The sequence below is a fragment of the Vicugna pacos genome, chromosome 1 (assembly GCF_048564905.1).
Source record: "Vicugna pacos chromosome 1, VicPac4, whole genome shotgun sequence".
Taxonomy (NCBI): Eukaryota; Metazoa; Chordata; class Mammalia; order Artiodactyla; family Camelidae; genus Vicugna; species Vicugna pacos.
The window spans coordinates 54,431,673-54,454,206 of record NC_132987.1 but is presented as its reverse complement, the minus strand read 5'-3'; the positions used below and the strand labels follow the sequence as shown (position 1 = coordinate 54,454,206).

At 41.6% G+C, this 22,534-nt stretch overlaps 1 protein-coding gene across 3 annotated transcripts in view; it reads left to right on the top strand.

Annotated features, from left to right (window-relative positions):
• The window catches only part of ETV5 (ETS variant transcription factor 5), a 55,426-nt gene that overhangs the window by 19,029 nt on the left and 13,863 nt on the right, over positions 1-22,534 (top strand). For 2 of the 3 annotated variants that reach the window (XM_006200999.4, XM_072962332.1), the window contains exons 6-9: positions 6,992-7,121; positions 8,033-8,317; positions 19,296-19,555; positions 21,557-21,616. In XM_006200999.4, coding sequence (XP_006201061.1) covers positions 6,992-7,121; positions 8,033-8,317; positions 19,296-19,555; positions 21,557-21,616 — 735 coding nt within the window. The remainder of the gene's footprint in view (positions 1-6,991; positions 7,122-8,032; positions 8,318-19,295; positions 19,556-21,556; positions 21,617-22,534) is intronic. The other variant, XM_072962326.1, reaches the window with a different exon arrangement.

Here is a 22,534-nt window from a genome sequence, read left to right as displayed (position 1 = left end):
AGCATAGAAGTTAATAAGCCCCATCCTGTCTACCTCTTTTTTCTTACTAATTAGCTATCTATGATTTGTCTCAGAATTTGTCAAAAAAAAATTTTTTTAAAAGGCCAGTGCTAAGGAAAGGCAGCAGTATGTTGGAAAGTAAGCCTTTTGGTTTTGTTGTGCTTTTCAAACCACAGAACTCAACGCATCTGGTGACTTCAAGCCCTCTGGTCTTTGCCAGCGGGGGTACCCTGACAGGCTAAGGGTAAATCAGGTGAGAAGAGGCCACACCCCACCTGCTCCTTCCAGATGGCTTCTGCAGTTGTTTTGCCAGTGTCATTTTTATGTTCATATGCCCCTCTGCCTTCTTCCCTTGTGTTCTACTAACTGCCACAAGCAGAGAGCAGTATGGGCAGATATCTTGGGCTCCTCCCACCATCATTCTTGAGCTAAATAGTACATATTCCTTACTATGGAGGGAAATGAGGTGGGGTGGTAATGGTCTAAGAGAGGAACAATGTCCCAAAGTTGGTGGCAAAGACAGTAGTAAGCTTAGGAACAGACCTTCACTTTAGGACCACGGCTCCGGAATCCTGAGAAGTCCCTTGACCATGACCGTATACATCCACACCGCATTTGTTCATAAGCACTGCCAGAGGTTCTGGAGACACAGGCTGGCCACCTGAGACATAGCCTCGTGGACATGCCGTTTGGAGGCAGGTGTTGGTGTTCTGGTCCACTCCCGTTATGAGACACAACCTTCCATGTAAAGGAAGAAGATTGTGGCTATCAAGTGTGACCAAATAAGGTCCTCCCGAGGTCAGGCCTGCACAGCTGATTTGGGAAAGATGAGTCTGCTCCAGATGAAGGCAATGAAATTGAAGAAGGTGGAGAGGAAAATCCCCAAGCAAAGCCTGAACAGCTACACCCAGGAGAAGGCAGGCAGAGCCTGCGTGTGAAGCGGGAGGAGGAGAATGGGCTGGGTCTCCCTCTGCTCAGACCGCAGTGTAGCTAACTGACTGGCAGTTTAACACTCAGCAACTACCTAAATGTTGTGTATGTTCACAACAAAGTCTGTGTCGAATCGAAATTTTGATCATGAAGCACCAAAGGAAAGGCTTATTAGATAAGGTGGTTTTGTCTTTCTGGAAAAAAAAATATTCCTTTTGAATCAAACTGTCGCTCATCATAACATTCAACAAAAGTGTTTTCCTTTGTTTTGATCCTCTGCTGTAATAGTGAAGCTGAGTGCCAGCACTGGCATGGGGTAGATGCCTTGGACAGAATCCACAAGCCTGTACTTGTGGGCAGGAAACAGATTTTGTCAGCAGAGGGAATTATTATTATTCCTCTTGAATGGGCCAGTGTGTCTATTTTTTCTATTTTGAAACAGTTGGGTTATTTCTTTGAAAAACTGCTTCTATACCACCACAGAAGAAAGATTTTCTAAAATATGAGAAATCTTAGTAAGTATTAACTCAGTGATGCTGTTTGACCAGGACAAGGCTGCTTTAAAAAAAAAAACAATTGAAATAACACACAGCAATCATAGGAGTACAGCTTGCTAAATTTTCATAAACTGTACAAACATCTAGATCAAGACCCAGAACTTACCAGAATACGAGAAGGCTCCTTGTGCCCCCTAAGCAGGCATTACCCCCAGACTCGGCAGTAACCTCCATCCAGACTTTAAACACCATTGATTAATCTTGTTTACTTTTTTGGGGGTGGGTAATTAGGTTATTAACTAATGGAGGTACTGGGGAGTGAACCCAGGACCGTGTTCATGCTAAGGATGTGCTCTACCACTAAGCTATACCTTCCCCATAATATCAAGGTTTCCAACCCATGAACATTTATTGAGTTCTTTGATTTTCCTCAGTGTTTTATACTTTTCAGTGTAGGTATCTTACATGTCATTTATTAGTTGTGTTCTAGGTATTTGATGTTATCTGTTGCTATTGTAAGTGCATTTAAAATTTCACCTTGGTTTTGTTACTGTATATAGAAATAGTTATTTTTATATATTAGCCTTGTAGCCAATGATCTTGGTAAATTAGCTTATTGATTCTTATACTTTGTGAATACTTTATATTTTCTGTGTATCCAACCAGGGCATCTGTGAATAATGACTTATATTTTTCCTTTCTAATCCTTTTATTTTTCTTGACTTACTGCATTAGCTATGATCAGGCCTGATTTTTGATCACTATGTCAGATAGAATCTTCCAAGAAGTTCCCTAGAAGGAAAAGCAACTATGAAGCTAAGTTGGTTGATTTGTGACCATCATATCTAAATTTTAAGTGGTGTTATGGTGGGCTGCAAAGCAATGCATTATAGTTGGTAGTGCGTGCCCCCCAGATGTGGACTTAAATCTTGTCAGCCACCCACCCTTGTCTTTCCTACCCCTGACAGGCAGAGACTCTCGTAAATGTTTGTGCATGGATCCTTAACAGAGTTCTTGCAGTCAGGTAGGGGTCCAGACAGCTCAGAGTGTTCTTGCCTCAGAAGTGGCTTTAAGAGGGAACTGTCAAGAAGCAGTTTCATAAGGGGCAAGGGACTTGGGGCGCAAGATGGAATCCATGGCAACAGCGTGGCATCTGGCTGATCAGTGACTGGCTGTAGACGCCAGGTCTTCCAGAGTGCCTGCATCTGTTTAAATGAGCAGATTTGTCAGCTGGACAATAGAAGAAAGGAGATCTTTTAGATGGAATACTAGAATGGGAGGCAAGGATTGTAAGTTAGAGGCTGCTGGAGTCCAGATATTAGTTTCCAGTAGGGGTGAGGGAGGGATCCTGGGCATTTTGGTGGCCTGGAGTTAGGGGAGGGTGTAAGTCCTGGAGTGGATTCAGGTGCATCCGGTGTGCTTCCAGCTGGAGAGCGCAGTCAGCATGAGGATACAGACCCTAAGAATTGCAAGCAGTGTCCCTCCTTCCTCTTCCCTGGTGTTGTCATCTTTCTCCATCTCTTTTCTCTTTCCCTGTTTCTTTTAATCTTTTTGATTTAGTCTCTCAGATTCCCTCTGGGAGGCAGTATGATGGAATGACTAATGCCTGTGTAGCAGGACTCCTGCCCACTTACAGCTGTGAGACAATGGCGCATTACCTACCTTTCTGAGCCTTGGTTTTCTCATCTCTAAAAGCGAGTGGAGACAGTGGAAGTAGGCTTCTCACTGAGTTGGGAAGACTGAATAAAGTGATGTATGTAAGCAAACTGGCTAAAGCAAATGATAAGGAGCCTGTCTGGCTGCCTCTTTCTTGATCTGTCTACCTCATCCTTTTCCAGCGGTATTAGTTCTTATCCATTGTTCCTTTGTCCTAGAGCATTTTTTTTTCTCAACCAGGTATGATGTATTTTTGTTGTTTTAGTTGAATAAAAGGTTTCTGTCCTTCATTTGTGATGTGCCAAGTGGGTAAGTGCAGAGTCTCCCATTCCTGTCAGTGTGGCAGATTACTGAAATGACAGTGAGGGGGTTCTTGCCTCCTTTCCCCTCCAGTAGCAGCAGCTCCAAGACCTTGTGCAGTTCCTTTAACTCCTTTGGGCCTCACAGTTCTTATCTATAAATGCAAGGGCCTGAATTAAGTGGACTGTGAGGCCCTAGTCCAACTCTAATTGCATCTAGGGAAGATGCTAAAAGTCAGATCCCTCACTAAACTATGCATGCCTTGAGGAAAGGACCATGTCTGTTTTGTTCACCATCATATCCCCAGCACTTCCAGCATGCCTGACCCATAAAAGATGCTCAGTGAATGAATGAATGGATGGATAGATGAATGGTTGAATGCAGGAAAGAAATCTCTTCAACAAGAAGGGTGGTCCATATTCACCAGGAACTGTTGTCAGGGCCCATCCTCTATTACTGAGCTTAAACATTTTCTATAATTAGGAAATTTGATTTTACCAACTCAAATAGTTCTCTTCAAACTTCCTCAGGAGTTCATGCTCCTTTTTAAATTGCAATTTGTTGCCAGGCTTTTTAGTCGTAGGTCTCTGTCTTTGTTTAGTAAGTCGCCTGTGTGAAGGTAAATACTCTATTTTTGAAAGCACAGTGTATAATTAGACAACATCATAGCACCATCTGCAAGGTGCTGGGCCATTTTTTTTACTTCTCAAGGCAGCATCACATATCTCATTTTACAGAGAGGGAACAGACTGAAAGCAGGAACCATTCCTTAGGCTCCTAAGTTCCTGCTGAAGACACACCACTATCCCTAACTCACGCGTACCCCAGACAGGCTCCTTCATACATCTTCTGGCCCAACAGTCCCTTTGGAGAGCTGAGCCTTCTTCCTTAGCCCTCACAGGGCCCCAGATGGCTTTCCTGTCATTTGTCAACCTCCCAATTCTCATTCCTGCCATGTTCCACCCTCCTCTCTCTCCTTCCTGCCCTGAGGGAAAAACTATTTATAACTAACATTGTACCTCTCCTTGAAGGGTAGATGTAGTCCCTGCCTTCAAGGTAAGAATTAATTGCAAACAATCTGATCACTTATTGTCTTAATCTTTTCAGGCTGCTGCAATACCACAGACTGGATAGCTATTAAATTTATTTCTCACTCTTGTAGACACTAGAAGTTCAAGATTAGCATGCCAGCCCGGTCAGGTGAGGGCTCTCCTCCAGGCCACAGACTTCTTGTTGGGTCCTCAGGTAGCTCTTCCCTCATGATTTAATCACTCCAAAGGCCCCTCCTGATACCATCACATTGGGCACTAGGATTTCAGCATATGAATTTGGGGGCGGGAGTGGGGGGACACACACATTCAGATCATAGCACATATCAGATGTTTCTTGAACTCCTCCTTTGGGTAGAGAACATATGATTCCAAGTATAGGACAGTTTGGTATGGTAGAAGATACCATATAATTTAGAGCCAAAATGGTATGGTACACACTAAGAATACTGTGTAGGTTTGAAGAAAATCATGACATCAGAGTTAGCCAAAAGTTTAGATTCTCTTTCCAAATGGGTATATGCCATCCTGAAGCCATTATAAAAGTTTTCTTTCTGGGAATCTTTGGTTTACCCTCCGGTATTAGTCTTGTCAGAAGAACTGATAACTTTTATAAAATACTGTGAAAATGTCAAAACATTTCTAAAACTGGAAATGAGAACAACTGAATAATGCCATAACTGTTTACTCTCTAAACTTAGGTAAAACAACTATAAATGAGTTTCCTTAGATAAAGTAAGAAAAGTGGACTTTTCCAGGACATGTAACTTCAGTTTGCATTGGGGTATCACCACGTTTCCTCATTATTTTGCCAAAACCTTAATGGCAGGAGACTGGTAAGAGGAAAGGCAGTGACAGAGGGGCAGTGCTGAGAACGCACGGAGTATGGAGGAATGGTTTTCTGTGTCACGTTGTGTGATTCTCCCTGCTCGTTTACTGACAACATTATAACAACAACAAGTGTAGCGATCTTCTGTGTCTGAATGTCTGGAAACACTTTATAGCAATTGAGGGTTGGCTGCCGTGATGTTACCATCAAAAAATCATGAGAGAGACTCTAATGATTTCTAAATATAATCTGCCCGCTCTGAACTTATTCTGTGTGTTTGGGAAAAGCAGTTGGCATTGTGTTGGAAAGGAATTATGGAAACCTGTCCTTGCCAGTCAGTCACTGGCAGGACTTTGCTTTACAAACTTGTCGTCTGTGATCAAGTCTTCCATCTCATTTGTTCACTTCTGAGTCCGGAGTCTGGGGTTGGAGGAGACACCTGAGGAACCAGTTGGTGGGGAAGATTGTTCCATCTTATTAGACAGAAAAGAGATTATATTAGGTAGAATCAGCAAAATGATAATCACTAAGAAAATCAAGCTCCTGAAAGTGGCTTAGGAGTAAACACTGAGTGGAACAGAAAATTTAGTGGGTCCCCAGAGCACTAGCCACAGTTAGTGACAACTCTGATCCAGTGGAAAGTGGCTGGCAGGAAAGCTTAACTCATTCCCTCCCTCCCCTCCCAGGTAGCTGGACGGAGTGGCGGTTCTAACCCATCGCTGGAAGACAGCCCTCGTAGTACAGCCTATTTAGAGTTTGTCCTTCTGCTTGGGATAAAGCACCGTCTCTAAAATGAGTTAGCTCCTAGATGAGACAGGAAGGGCAAACCTGGTTTGGTTCTGTTTGGTTTTGCCACTGCGTGTAAGTCACCTTGACTTGAAAAGCTCTTACTACCTTGCCTTTCAGAATCACATATGGAATGTGCAGCTGACTTCCAAATGTAAAACAACAGCTCTGTGTACTAGTTCATCGATTTAGGAAAAGTAATTGGCACCATCTGGAAAAGGGTTGGTTGGGAAAGCCTGCCTTTCCTGCTTGGGCATTAGGAAAGGCAGAGCAGACAAGAGCACGGAGGTTTCCAGGCCTCCTCCTGTGCGGTTTAGCCTCTCCCAGGTTGTGGTTCCGTCCATTGTTGTTTTCCTCTGCTTTTAAGATTTTTGAAATGCCCCAAAGTCGAGTATTTCTTATTCAGAGCTAATACGTAGAGTTGCTGGAGGAAGGACTTTTAAGGAGTTATGTTTTAAGTCATGTATTTAATGTTGTAGATCTACCTCTGAATAAGGAATGTATTTGCCAGAGCAATTTTAAGCCTTTGATAAGCTAATACGTAATGCCCACCAGTATATTTTGGGCTGTTTTGTACTTTTCAAAAGCAAAATTCTTCTCATCTACAACCCTTGGTATTCTGTCACACCTGCATTTTTCTTGAAGAAGCATCACCCATAGGATTTTTAAGGGCTTCAGAGCCTCTGGGAAGCAGACCCAATACCAAAGGAACTTAGACAAAAAGACTTGGCTAGTTGAAAGTGTCAGATGATGATTTCTGACTTTAAAAATCTCTTCACTGGTTTTAGATGGAAGGCTGTGTGTGTTAGGCTTTCTCTGGCATGTGACTTGACACGGGTTCCAAGAACAATCAGCTAGTATAGGGTTTGCAGAAGGAAGCATTGTGCTCCCTGTTAACCAGCTGTCCTCTCTCTGTTCCTCCCTCATCCCTCTTCTGATTTCAGTGGTGCTTCATGCCCCACCTCCAACCAAGATCAAACGGGAGCTGCACAGCCCCTCCTCTGAGCTGTCGTCCTGCAGCCATGAGCAGGCTCTCGGTGCTAATTATGGAGAAAAGTGCCTCTACAACTATTGGTAAGTGGAGCCAGGGAAAGGCTGGCCAGAAAGCGGCCGTCACACTGCTTGTTTCAAGTATTATTCGGCAGACACTTAGGGGAGCGCACCCTGTCTCTCGGGGCAGTGTCGTGATCCTCTAGGCGTGAGCCAGGCCAAATGGGGCTCTTGTGCTGCACATAAAATGCAAAACTGTTAAATCAGCCCCACAGGGGAACTGAGTTCATGGGGGTACTGAGCCCTCCTAAGGGGAAGAACCTCGAATGCTGGGATAGTTGATCTATGGCTTCGAGGGAGGGAATATATACTTCTTCATGTCTATCATATGTTAATGTGAACTTTAAGCACCAAAGAAGTAATCTTCAAATCGGAATATATGAAAAAGTCCCCATGCTTGTGCCCTTTACTTAAGAATATCCAGGCCCCAGGAAGAAGCTTTAATTTTAAATCATTCTTTGCTCTAGAAGACAAACATAGATCTGCCTGAAAGGGGGAGGAGCAGAGCTGTTAATTCAAGTGGAGTTACAGCAGAAATTTATCTTTAACAGAGATTCTTATTCCTGGGAACCCTGGAATACTTGGAAGAGGGGGGCTAGAAAACTCCTCCCAAGGCATAAGTTCTCCCCTCGTCCACCTCCTCACATGCATACGTGGAGAATTCTTTTAGAAAAGGGGAAAAAAGAAACCGGAAGCAGAGGCTAAAATTATCTTTGAGAAGAATCACTCGAAGTGTTAAACAAGTCCCTGTGACGCAGTGTGTTTGTCACTTTTCAGAGGTACAAATATTCCCTCGGGGCTGCCAGCGATTTAACTATGTTAATGCTGTCATTTCCTGGCAACCGTGGGCTGCAACCTAGCGTTCTGCTGGACCGGGTGACCATGCTAATGGCTTCATTGCAGCTTAATGGTTCCTTCTCTTTTTCTGTTTACAGTGCCTATGATAGGAAGCCTCCCTCGGGGTTCAAGCCATTAACCCCTCCTACCACCCCACTGTCACCCTCCCAGAGTTCCCTATTTCCCCCACCGCAGGCATCGCTGCCCACCTCGGCACATGCCCCTGCAGCTGGCCCAGTACAAGGTGTGGGCCCTGCCCCCGCCCCTCATTCGCTTCCAGAGCCTGGACCACAGCAGCAAACCTTTGCAGTTCCCCGGCCGCCACATCAGCCCCTGCAGATGCCAAAGATGATGCCTGAAAACCAGTATCCATCAGAACAGAGGTGGGTGCCGATCTGGGCTGCTTCTACCACCTCCATCCTGCCCCCTTTACCTCACAGGGAGAAGGGGAAGCAGTTAGTCATACTCACCAGGTATCTTTAAAGTTCCCATTCCATGGAGGCATCTTGTGAGGTAAGACTACTAATACGAATATGACCTGTTTATCTGTCACCCGGTTCCTGGGGTACTGCAAATGGTTTATAGACATTACAACATCTTTGCGAAATATGTTGGGAGAAATATTTAGCACTGTCCTCGCATTGTAGAGGTAAAGGAGGAGGGGCTTCCTCGGGACACACAACCTGTTGACCCTCACTGAGGGCAGGTTTCCTGGCTCCTCACTGGATACTGCCTGCTAGAACTATGCCTTGCTTTATGGTACCCATAAATACTTTATTGCCATCTTATGTATTAGGGAAGATGGCCGAGTTATGAGGTATTACTACGCCTTTGAGTTTAACACATTGTCACAACAGGGGATCAGTTAAGGACCTCATTTATAATTTTCCACTTTTCATAGAGAGATTTGTTTCACTCCAGGTAGTTCTACATTCTTAAGGAAATTGAGGCATCAGGAGAAACTTATTCAGAGTCATTCAATCTCAGAAAGACTAAAGCATAAAGGGAACTTATTCTGCAAACCCCAAACTTAACCTCCTAGGTCCCAGCCTTCAAAATCCATTATCTGTAGTATTCTAAAGTTTTGGATGCTTGTGGCCTCCCTTTATAGAGGATGTTTTGAGGGCCTGTCTTTTTTATTTCAAGTCTCTCTGGGAGGAGGAGATAACGTAGGCGGTAGTTGTCTGTGGTTACCAAGGGCCGCAGGATGGTGACCGTTGTTTGTCCTGTCTTGCTTGCTCTGCATTGGTGGGTGTGGGGGAGGAGTACAGGAGAGGAAGGACATATGAGTGTATCTTCCCCTGGCTGGTCCAACCCAGACGCCTGCTAGTATTTAATTGGAGGTCATTTTCTTTATTTCTAGATGAAATGCAGGGGAAAAAAAAGTAAGCACTCTTGTCAGGTTCCAATTCCCTTCCCCTTTTGTTGTAAAAGTCACCATAAAGAACTACACAATTTGGCTGGTTAGTGTCTATTCTCCTGATGAGGCCAGGGGCCACGAACGCCAACGGTACACACGGCCTGAGGACAGAGTGTTGGCTGGGGGGCTGGCTCAGTGGTAGGCCTCCGTTTCGACAGGGAGCTCAGCGGAAGGAGATAACAAGCAAAAGCTTTGTGGTGGCTAATACCTTCTATTAACAGTCTTGTACTTTTTCAAGAGAATTTGGGAATTTGGATTTTTCTGTAGAAATTCTAGGTTTGATTTTGTTTTTCTTAGTCAGCCACTAATTCAAATTGAAAACAGCAGTAACACTTTGCAGACTAAACAAAACCTCTCTGTGGGCAAAGTCATCCCGCAGGCCTGCCAGTTTGTGAACTCAGGCCAGGATACCATTTTTATTTTGATAATTTTTTTGGTTTTGTGTTTTTAAACGACCGTTCTGATTTTCTGAAGGGATTATTAATGGAGGAGCAGGGTTGGGGTGGGGTATACATGCAATATTTGAAATAATAAGCAAACTTTGTATTTGTTATATCACACGTAGAGAAAGATTAACTTTGTGTTAAATCTCTTTTATTCATATATCCCCCCAGTATGTTTCTTATCCAGGGGGCTTGGGTAAACAAATGTCAATGGTCAACTGAACTGGGGGAGAAATACCCTAATTTTGCTGGTGGTTATTTGTCCTCTTGAAGCCCTGGCAGACAGCCTGTCTCAGTGATGAAGTAGGTGTGTCTCCAGGCAACCCAGCCTCCTCCCAAAACGAGGACGTTTGATCCCTAAGATTTAGGGTGTCTGTCCTCAGGTGTCCAAAGGCAGGAACCAGAAAGTAGGTATTTTTTGGGGGAATGATTCCTCCCTGAACTCAGCTTTTCCATCTCACACTTACTTCCCCTGGTTACCCTCTGCCTTTAGGAACAATGGGTTTGAAATGACAAGACCTCACACACATGAGGTAGGTGATACAGAGATCCTTGAGAGACTGGAGGAAGGGCAGAGTGTCCTGCAGACACCTGAATGGATGAAAGAAAAACAAGACTGGGAGCTCAGGCTTCTGCAGGAGGGACTGTAGTCTCACAGCTGTGAGTGCACACAAGTCTCTGTAGAGGGTTAAATGCAGATTTCTCGCTCCATCCCAGAAATCATGTTGTGGGTCTGGGACAGGAACTGGAAATATTATTGTCACACGTTTAAGAAATGACTCTGCTCTCTTCTACCCCCATACCTATTCTAATTCCAACCCACCTGTTTTTTAAGCATCAAGCACCCAGTACTCTGAATTTTGTTCTTATTGCCCTTGTCCATTATTGAGATAATGTGGTATCTGGGATGCAAAATCAAAAACATGACAAGTGATTTTGCTTGTAGATACTGGATGGCACATAGAAAATGAGACGAACTAAAATCCCTGTTCTGATTTTCTAAAAGTAGTAGGAATTGCAGTCATGTATGCTAACAAGCTTAATAATCACACTTAAAAACTTATGCCTGCTAGAAGTGGAAAGTGGGGTTGATTACTTTTGTTAGTAACTATAGTTTGTTCTTTGCTAACTTTTTATTTAAATCGGTGGGACTATTTCTTCAAGACTAAACCCATAACAAAAATGTGGTATTTTGCAGGACAGAAGGAAATACTGTCTTATTTGAGCTTTTTAAACAGCTCTGTAATCAAGGCGGAATTTAAAAAAAAAAACCCTATTTTAAAGAAAAATCAGACCTCAGAGTGTCTAAAGGACTATCAAAAGGTCACATAGCCAAATACAGGGTCCTACATTTAGAAACCAAACATTAACATATAAGTACACCATTCTGGTTATGCTTTGATGGGGGGGTTGGTTTGCTAACAACCATTAATGTCCACTAAGAGCTGAGTAAAGGACCTTGAGAAATCCATTTTGACCTTGAATTTTATCCATCTCTATCTCCTAAACTGCCAGAACTTTATCCATCTCTTAAAACTACAAAAGCCTACTTAATTCCTGCATCACTTATCTAAACCCATGTTGTAACACCTATCTTTTTTTGTTTTGCTCAGAGTGCCTTACTTCTTCAGTTGAAGAAATAGAGCAAACTCTGAGGTTTAAAAAATCATGATTTAGATCCCCTTTAGACCACATTTAGCCCAATAGCTTGTCTTCAACATCTGTTTGATAGTAGTAGTTTGCTAAGATTATACGTTAAACAACTAAGACATAATCTAGTCAAAAGTACATTCTTAACGTTTGGTATAATCTTAGTATAATTCTTCACAACTCAATTTATTTTTAGAAGGTAAATATTGTGTTTGAAAGCTGTGACATATTTGTGATTTCCCCCCAACTCCAAGGAGGGAAAAAAAACCATGTGATTTGGCATGTTCAGACATGTTCCATTTATCCTTCAAGACCAGCTGCTCCGTGATGAGGAGGAGTGCTTTTCATGCCTTCCCAATCTCACGAGATTTTTCATTGTGCTGTTTATGCTGTTTACATGTGCTGGGTAAGGAGCTTAGAGAATCTTCCTATATTATGCCCATAGTACTGGCCAGATATGTTTTTGTCTTTACTATTCCATTTGTTATACCATCTCAAGTTGAGTTCCCACACTTCATCTGAAGGGGCTCCGCTAAGAAATGCATCATCTAAGAATTTTGGAATACATTGCTCTCTCATTTGTGTGGCACCAAGAAGCAAAAACTTAAGAAAGGACAACATGTAAGATACCCTTGATGGCAGAAAAATCCTCTACTTCTTGATGCTTCCTTAGAGCATCAGTATCATGATAGGCTATCACCCTGGAATTGTGGGTCAGAACCAAGTCCCCAGAGTCAAGAAAGGCTTGGTTGTGTGCCGCACCATCTAAAAGAGTCAGTGACCTATTTGAGAAGGTTCTCTTTCTCAGGGATTGTGATCAAAACTTCAGGGATGAGCTTATGTTTTCTGGAATTGTGATTTAATTGAAAACTACTTATTCCCTAAAGATGCTAGATAGATTGAGAGATTTAATATACTCAAGTTTTTCCTCTTGCTTCTACTTCCTCTCTTAAAGTTTATCCCTAATAAATTGCTGTTCATTTTTGTCTTTCACATTTTGTAGTTTTTAGAGAGGGAAGAACTTGACTGTGAGTCACATTTATAGCTTAGCCATCAATGAAGTCTGACGCATCCTGTCCCTTCTCCATGAACTCCTGTTAACAGCATGTTATATACAGCAGCACAAATTCACTGTGGGATCTGAAACTGAGTTTCATAGATGCTTAATGGAACTTTCTTTGACAGACTGAATAATGTACTTCTAATGGCTAGAGTATGGGCTTTTTTGGTTCTGAATCTTAAGAGGACTTGTTTTCTGTACTTCATGTTTACTATAGATTTTCTTGTTACCTTTTTAATCAAGCTAGAGGAAATTTCCTTCTACCCCTTAGTGTACTAAGATGCTTTTATATTTATGCATGTTGAATCTCACCAGACACTTCTTCTGCCTCTATTGAGAGGATCAAACAAATACTCTTCCATTTTTCAGTGTGGTGAATTACATTGATTTCTATGAAACCAACCTCATATTCTTGTGATAATACATAACAACTTGGGTTTATCATTTATACATTACATTCTTGGGCTAGTTTTTCCAATATATATTTAGGACTTTGGCATCTGTATTTATGATTGAGAACATGTAATTTTTCCTTCTCACATTGTCCTTGTTGGGTTTTTAACATTGAGGTTATACTCAAATGTGTAGAGGGTATCCTTTCTATATATTCTGGAATAGCTCATGTGAAATTAGGTTTTTCATTCCTTGAATTTTTGGAAAAATTGACCAGTGAAACCATTTGGGCCTGATATTTTCTTTGTGGGAAGATTTTTAATTATTGGTTCAGCATCTTCATCTTTTATGGTCTTGCTCTGGATTTCTATTTAGTTGAGTAAATTTAATGAAATTAGGGGGGGCAGTTTTTCTGTTCTGTGAGTTTTAAAATTAAGAGGTTATATAACTCAGTGGTAGAGTGTGTGCTTAGCATGCACGAGGTCGTAGGTTCAATCCCCAGCCCCTCCAAAAATAAACCTTAAAAAAAGTAATTGGCATAAAGCTGTTCATAATGTCCTTTTAAAATCCTCTATAGCATCTGTTTATCCCTTTTTCATTTGATGCTTTTTATCTAGACCATCTTAGTCTTAGCAGATACTTTGTTGAAAAGACGAGTGATTAACTGGCTTTGCTCATTCTTTCTACTGGAGGTTTTTTTTAATTTTATTGAAGTATTGTTGATGTATAGTATTGGATGTTTTCTATTTTCATTGATTTCTGATCCTACTGAAATATTTTATTCTATTTTCTTTCAGTTTATTCTGTTTTTCTAACTTATTTGGTTGGATGATTTGCCCATATTATAAAGGAAAAAATCTAACAAACATACAGCCAAAGAAAAATTTTCCTAAGGCTGGGGTGACCACACATTGAGTTTTTCCTGGGTTGTTTATGGTTTATGAAAGTAATTGCTAATAGCTTACCCTTTTACCCCCCAAAATATCCTGGTTGAGACAATTATTTGAGCTCCCTAACCAACTTCTGCTTTAGCTGTATCCCACAACTTTTCAGAAGACCACAAATCAAAATTCAGTTTAAAGTGTTTTTCATCAATCCTGGAGTTTTTTTTTTTTAATATCTTTTTAAAAAATGTATTTCTTAGCTTTGAACCATAGGAATTTTCTAGCTGCCTGGACTACAGGATTTTTATTTAAATGTCATTGAGGGTATTTAAAAGCAATTATAGAAACAATTATACAAACAGTGGCCAGTGGCTCTAGAGTTGGAGACTAACAGACCTGAATCCCAACTCTGCTATTTCCTATCTATATGACCTCAGGCAGGCATTTAACTTCTCCAAGCTTTGGTTTCTTCATCTGAAAATGGGGGGATACTAGATACCACATAGAATCATTGGGTGAGTCCAATGAAGTCACACTGGCAGAGAAGGTACTCAGTAAATGTTAGCTTTCATGACAATTTTACTTTTTAAAAAATCATTTTTATATTCCATAAAAAACTATTCTAAAGGAATCTTCCTAAAATGATGTAGATACCACAACTTAGAAACTAATGTTAACTTTTAAAAATATACATCTCCCTTTATCCCTAATCTTCATTATTAGACTTATTAATGTTGTACACAAAAAACTAATACCTTCACCATCTATTCTCCTGGGAGCATCTTGTCTTTACATAACCTTCTTTCTTCCATATTTGATCTTGAGAAATCAAATATCTAGGCCTTTAAAGGACATTTTTTTCTTCATCTGTTTTATCACAGGTTAGAAGGGCCAGTTTGAGTTTAAGCAGCGCTGACAGGCCTCAGAGTCCTGAGAGCTCTTCCAGAGTTCTTTGGTGGGCTTTTAGGGACAGTGTTTGGGTTTTCTCTGGCAGCAGTGCCTGGCTCTTGGTATATGGCAGGAAGATAAATGTTAATGTGAAGTTGGATGGCATGTTGCCGCCTGGAATTAAAAAAAAAATCAGCACTTTCTTTCTGAGAAAGGAGACTAGATACTGACTAGGCAGCCAGAGGACTCTGTGTGATAGTCTTCCAATTCCTTAAAATCTTCCCTTACATTTGCATTAACTTCTGAGTTTAGATATTGCATGCTGGGCGGGTAGCAGTTGGGTATTTGGTGGTGATGTCTGAAGGTAATGTAGATCAAGAACATAGCAGTGTGCCCGGCCCTCTTTCGTGCATTATCTTAAGTGATCTTTACAGTTGGGTTGTCTGTATTTTACTAGTGAGGAAACTGAGGCTCAGAGCAGTTACGTAACTCACCCAAGGTCACACAGCTAGCAGGTGATAAAGACTGGATTTCAGCCCAGGATGTTCTGACTTTTTTGCAGCCGGAGCCTCTTAACCCAGCTACACTGCTTCTTCTATTTTCTATCTTCTCTTAGCTTGAACGGAAATATTAACTAAGAGGTGTTGGTTTCTTGGCCAGTTTTCTGTATCATCTCTCAGCTGACCTCTGAACCGTCACTACTTCACCTGGCACCCAGAGCCACTGTGTAGCCTTCGTTGAATCCACACTTTTCTCCTTCTTTCCCTCTAAGCATTGTGTTTACTCTGTGTGTTGGCAGCAGAAACCGAAAAGGAAATGCAGAAAAAGCATCTAACGGTTTTCATAATGTAAACCAAATGTTAGTAGCGTGGGTGAGCTCTTGGGAGGAAAGGCGCTATATAAATCCGACAAATAAATAAATAACTGGTTCTTTAAATAAACTGGCACTGAAAAAGCCTTAATTTGTAACCTATTGAATGTAGGCTTGCTCGGTAGTCAGAAGTCCCCTTTTGCTCGCCAACTGTGAGTTCACTGTGGCCTGAGCTCTGCTGGGGGAACCGGTGAGGGTGGGTGGGATGGTCAGCGAGAGGAAGAAGAGGTCTATTAGGAACCATGCCGCCCCTCCACTGACAGTGATTGCCTGCCTCAGTAAACAAGAGGCATTATGTCATAGCTGTACTGTGTATACAACACATTCTTAGATACTTCAAAAGAACTGTGGAATGGGGGAGGGAGTTCGAATGAAGGTCAGTGAGTAAAGTTCACAGAATGTATTTTGAGGACAAGAACTGAATTATGTTACTAATCTCTACAAATAAAAGCTGTGATTGGCAGCAAGCTCGGAGAGAATCTTTCTTCCAAATATGTTGGTTTTGTGACCTACCCTTAAGCTCCCCTGTGCCACTCTTGCTCCCTCAAAACAAACCAGGACGGAACAATCCCAGTTACAGAATCTATTCTGCAGATCCCAGGCCTGCAAGCTTTATGCATCCTTAAAGTTATGCTGGGGGGAGGGGATGAGGGCTGCTGGCTGGTGCCCATTCGGAAGTACCTTCTCCTGAGGGGGCCATACCAGGCCATCTCTAGAGTTTCATGCTGGAAAGTGAGAAGATGAGCACTGGGCGGAAGTGAGGTGATTGGGCCTGCCAGCTGCTCAGGCTCTGGTTGCAGAACTGGGTGGTTCCGTGCCATCTCAGAGCCATCAAGGAAGTGATTTGTGGAGGTCACCTTTGAAGGTGCTAGGAAAGCGGCAGGGGTGGGGAGGGGTGAGACTGTGGAAAGCAGGTGCCCTTGCTACTGTTCTGCTGGCATGAAGTTTGGATGCTTTACAAAAATAAGTCCTAAAGAATGTCTTCATCTTTCTTTTCTGCCCACTTCTTCAGAATTTTCTTTAAAAATTCAGGTTTACAGCATGCTGCTGGTGCCTGTGTTCTAAATGTCAAGCCTAAACCCAAGTTTCAAATTTACACTTCTTCACAGACCATAGAAGGGTTTCCTTAAATAACGGCAACCTTGAACATCTCACTCCTGATAAAGTTCCACTGTAATGCATTCAGTGCCCACGGAACCTTATGGAGTTTATAAAACCTGTTTAAGTAATTGGCCATGCAGATTCTGATGCTTTTGGTGTCTGGGATCAAAGGATAAATATAAAATAGTTTGGTGATCTTCGTGTTATAAAATGATGTTGTGGTGCTGCTTTTGGTAAGGTAGTAAAGACTCAGAGGGAGGGCCATGCTATACCCTGATCTAAAATGTTTTCTCTGCTCACAGATCTCTTCAGCTTAAGATTTTAAATCTTGATGTTCTAGAAATCTTTTGGCTACCTGTTGTCACAGATTCATTCAAATCAAATTCAAATCACTTGACTAAAGCTATTAATATTCAAGCTAAAAGAGAGTAAGACCTTAATGTTACTGGGTTATATTGTGGATTTTGAAAAAAACTGATTAAAATTAGTTGTCCTAAATCCTGTATTGTACCCTGCACCTTGGCTCGTACTTTCTACCTGAGGGCATATATTCACACATGCTTCTCTTTATATACATAGACTAGTGCCTTATGCATATTTCATGGCTCGAGGCCTCACATAGATGGTCACCATCTCCAACTTCTACCCCCGTCCGTCAGTGATGACAGCTGTGGCAGAAGCCTGCTCTGTAGACATGATTTCATTCCATTATTCCGGTAGCATTTTGATAGATAATCTATCCTCATGTTACAGATGAGGAAACTGAAGCCAAGAAAACTTGCCCTCTGTCACTTTCCTAGTAGTGGCATCACTTCAGGACCTCTGGCTTTCACTTTTACTACACTACTTTCCCACAGAGGGCACTCGGCATGTATCTGAATTTCTTGACAGCTATAAGATGTTAATTATACTTATTAACAAATGCCTTTATTGTTCTGTCTTATAAAATAACATATATCATTAAATCATAGATGAGCACCAAAAAATTACCTAAAGTCATAACCACCCAAAGATAAGTAATGTTAACATTTAGGTGCAGCTTTTTCCAGGATTTTGTGACATGAACTTTTTATACTTTTGCAAAATAGGTATCAAATATACCTTTCCAGTTTTTTACATATTTGTATATTACATCATACTTGATAGTTACACTCAAGAAAATGGCTGTATCACGAGGTACTTAAGCAGTTCCCTTGTTAGACATTTGTTTTGGTGACCATCTTCATAGCTTTGTCTAATCGTATCTATGACTTCAGTGCTTTTGTGTGTCAGGTTTATTAGCTGCCTGTTCATCCTTCAAGTAATTAGGAAAAGCTATTTCTCTGTTAGTACTTTTTTCACTACTAATGAAGTCAAATGTTGTTTATGACCAAAGGATTTCTTTAGTGATTTTCCTATTTCTGTTCTCTACCCATTTTTTCTGTTGACATGTCCATCTTCTGATTTTTAAAAGCTCTTGTCCTCAGCAGTATTAACATTACTTTCTGTTACAGACTCTCCTGTTTGTTTAATTTGGAGGCTTACTTCTGGTATTTTCTACTATAGATCCCCCCCCATTTTTTTCTTTGGGTTTTGTTTGTGGTTTTTTTTTTTTGTTTTTTTGACTTACAGAAATTTATACAAGGAGGTATATTCATATTTGTCTTGATTTCTGCTCTTGGTATACCTAGAAAGGCTTTTCCTCACTCCGATTATGTTTTCATATATGTTTACTACCATCGTTTCACATTGAAATCTTTATATGAAACTTATTTTGGCATGTGGTATAAAACAGGGGTCTACCTTTCCTGCTTATTTGAAATGCTAACCTTAACAAGTAGTACTTTTGGAACATACTTGACAGTTTGCGACTTCTCATTCCATTTCTCTGACATCTGTCTTTCATTCCTTGTATTCCTGTTTTAATTATTGTGGCTTTATAATATTTGTCTGATAGATTTTTAAAAGTACTTCATCTTTTAAATAATTTAGAATCATTTTGTCAAGTAGGTTGGAAAGGCATTACGGTAGAGTAATTTTCAGTGAGTGAATGACTTCGAAGTCCTAAATATTTTCTCTTTAATTAGGTCTTTTGCTTACAGTTTTAAGATTTTATTCTTTTATAGCCTATACATTTCCTGATTATCCCTAGGGATACTATATTTTTGAATGCTATTACTTTTGAGGTTTTTTTAAACTACATCTTCTAGTTAATTTCTGGTTAAAGACTCTTTAGTCTTTAAGAATGAATTCTATCTACAGGTGAGAGAATGAATGAACTGGTGAACAAACATAACATGTTAGTGATATTTGCAAATAATTGGCTTTAAATATTCAGGTACATAATCTGACCCAACTATACAGACTGTACATGAAATAAACATGCATGAAAAATAAGCTACCATGTCATTGTTTTGATTTTTTTTTTTTGCCAGTCCCTGACTCAAAAGGTTTGAAGTGTGATATAATTTTGAGAAGAGGGTAAAATGTCCAGAAATAAGCATTAAATACTTTGCAGGAACTCCAAGAATAAATAAACCTAATTACCTACCCCCTCCAAAAAAAAGATACTTTGCAAATAATTCCATTAATTTGAACTTCTAATCTTCAATGCTAAATCATAGTTGGTATTCATCATATTCTTAAACAATATAACTACTTTCTTCTTGCAGATTTCAGAGACAACTGTCTGAACCCTGCCACCCCTTCCCTCCTCAGTCAGGAGTTCCTGGAGATAATCGCCCCAATTACCACCGGCAAATGTCAGAACCTATTGTCCCTGCAGCTCCCCCACCCCCTCAGGGATTCAAACAAGAATACCATGACCCACTCTATGAACATGGAGTCCCAGGCATGCCGGGCCCCCCAGCACATGGGTTCCAGTCACCACTGGGAATCAAGCAGGAGCCCCGGGATTACTGCGTTGATTCAGGTAAGCAGAAAAATCATGCTGTTCCTTTCTTCATTCTCTCATGCATCTATCTGTCTGGTTGTTACTGAGTGTCTTTAATGTGCGGGGCTATGGGGAATAGTCTTACAAAGTTTGCCCTCAAAGAACTTAGGAGCTAGTCTAGTAAAGCAAACATGTTTGTGTGTAATTGGATACAAAACAGAAAAGCCATGCAAATGATAGGAGGCGCAGTGGGCATTCAAAAGTGGATAGCTGAGGTCCAGTCTCCGTGATGCCCCCTTTTTAAAAACCTGTTATCTTAGAGTCACTGGACACTGGGTATGTAATGTCTGCATTTTAGTCCTACCTCTAGGTTTGTGGCTTTTTTGAATACAAAGATGCATTAAACCCCCAGTGTGAGTCCACGTGTAGGATGGGATTCTTTCTATTCTTGAGATGAGTGGTGTTCTCAGAAAGGACCTGGTGTGTCATAGCTGTATGGGTGCTGGGTACGCCATGGAGAAGTTCGGCCTGTTGGCTGCTTCATAGGATCCCCTGCTCTATTACAATACTTCCATCTGGGAAAACTCCTGTGTCCTTCAGCTGCTGCTGTACACACAGGGAGAAGTATATAACATGTTAGAACACCTATTGTTTGGTTTTGGATTACCTCTTGTCCAGAAACTTAAGCACATCAAGAAGTTTAAACTATCTTTGGGGGTTCTCTCCACCCCCACCCACACACTCATTCGCTGACTACATATCTTACAGGCCAGGCTTATTCAGTGAGATCATTAGCAGAATGGAGAGTTGGAATTTTGCAGCTTGCACATTTAGAAACTCTTTCCTCCTCTTCACTTCCTTTTTTTTTTTTAAATAAGATTTTGTCTTTTTGCAGTTGGTGCTAAAGGAATTTGAGGGTGGTGGGTAGGTTATCAACCTTTTCCATGTGTGCTTTTCTTGAAGACCCTGGGGCAGGGGTGGGGCAGTATGTACTCAATGGCTTTTGCAAGTGGAATAGGATATAGAATTTTCTCTTGGCCTTCTCTGAGATGATACAGGGATTGCTCAACTCAGGCAGAAATTGGTTATGGAAAGACTAGGAGGTAGGCAGAAGGGAGATATCTGTTGCTTTATGATGGAAAATTACCAAGTGTAGGTACTGACAGCTTAAAATGTTCATCGGCATTCCTCCTGAAGGGTTTGATGTGTTTTTTTCTCAGGAGCAGGCATAACCAGCAACATTCTTCCTTTGAAATTGACATTTTAATCGGTCCTATGAGTTTTTCAGCCCATCCAACTCCTTTAAAGCAAGACCCCCAACAAATATTACCGTATCTGCAATTCTTTGATCCGAGACGTGTTCCCGGGGTAAAGGCCCATTTCATGTGGGCTCAGCTCACTGTCTCTATGGATGCCTTGGTAACATGGTGCCTGAAGAAAAGATCACCTCAACTTGGGTTTCATTCTAACGGTTCCAACATGGCAGAAGTGTGCTTGCCAAGCTGCAGTCCCCCACTCCTGCCTGTCCTCATCTTAGCTTCATGACTTCAAATCCCCTAATCTCTTTGACCTAAAAATACCCTCACCTCTTGGAGCAGAATTAGATATGACCATCAGCAGTAAAGGACTGCAAACTGGGAAAGATCTAAAGTTATCTTCCTGCCCCTCCAAACCAAAGCCCTTGAGTCAGTATAGGCAGAAGACCACGTTGACCTTTTGAAAGCCAGTTTCTTTTTCTATCATTAACTGTCACCAGATTTGATGTTAATTAATTTCTAAATTGAGCAAGTTTTGAGAGCGACATACCATTTTTCCTTCCCAGTTCTCTTCCTTGCAAGTCAAGAGTCCTTTCAGATGGCGGGTTACAGTGCTTCCCATGATACTTATTGGCTTGGTACCTCTTTCCCAGGACAAGACCAAAAAGACATGACCTTAGATCAGGAGAGGGTTAGGGGCTTTACTGCAGAGCTGCGGTTGGACCGATGTGCTGATTCAGCTGCAGTAACTATTGACAGGAGTGTGTACACCTGTCTCTTTCAGAAGTGCCTAACTGCCAGTCGTCCTACATGAGAGGGGGCTATTTCTCCAGCAGCCATGAGGGTAAGTAGCTTTTTAAAAAAATAATATTCAAGGAAGCTTAAAATTGCTAAGTTTCCAGGCTAAGATTTTGAGATCATGGTTTAAACCTTCCTTGGCTCATGAACATGAGAGCTCATTGACTGCGATCTGCAGTTACCTTGCACACAGGGTTTGAGGCACACACCTGACCTGTGAGGGCTGCCATCAGTGTCAGTAGTAATGACCTTAACTTTTAAGAAATAATAGCTGAATCAACTGGTTTCCACATTTCCATACAAGGAAGTTATACTGCTGCAGATAAACTGGAACTTAGGAACTATGTCACAGCTTGAGATGGAACCTTCAGGACATCTCTTCTGAACATTGAAACAGGAAAGGATTTCTCCCAGAAGTAGCTCTTGTTCCTGTCCTATGCATCTGTCTGTAAAGACCCAGAGCAGCATGGTCCCAACTCGTGACATCAGCTTCATCTGGGACTTGTTAGAAATGCAAATTCTCAGGACCCACCCCAGATCTACTGAATCAGAGACTCCAGGGGGGGCGGGGGGCAGCACTCTGTTCTAATGAGCCTTCTGGGCCACCCTGATGCACATTCGCATTTGAGAACTACTACAGAGTTTTGAGTCTCAGCTTTGGCTGCACGTTAGGATCACCTGCGGAGCTTTTAAAGCTTGTGTCCAGCATCACCCAGAGCAAGTAGATCAGAAATTCTGGGGTGGGACCCAGGCGTCAGTAGTTTAAAGCTCCCAGGTGATTCTAGTACGGGTCCAAGGGTGACAACCACTGTTCTCCAGAGTTTTAGAGGAAGGTTGAAAGAGTTGGTAAAGATTGCACTGGGAAGCACTGGCTAGTTATTGTGAGTGACTGGTACCCAGCAGTGGTTTCTGTAAGTAGCTGCTTCCTGCTGACTTAGAGGGGAGACACAGCCTGGCTGCCACA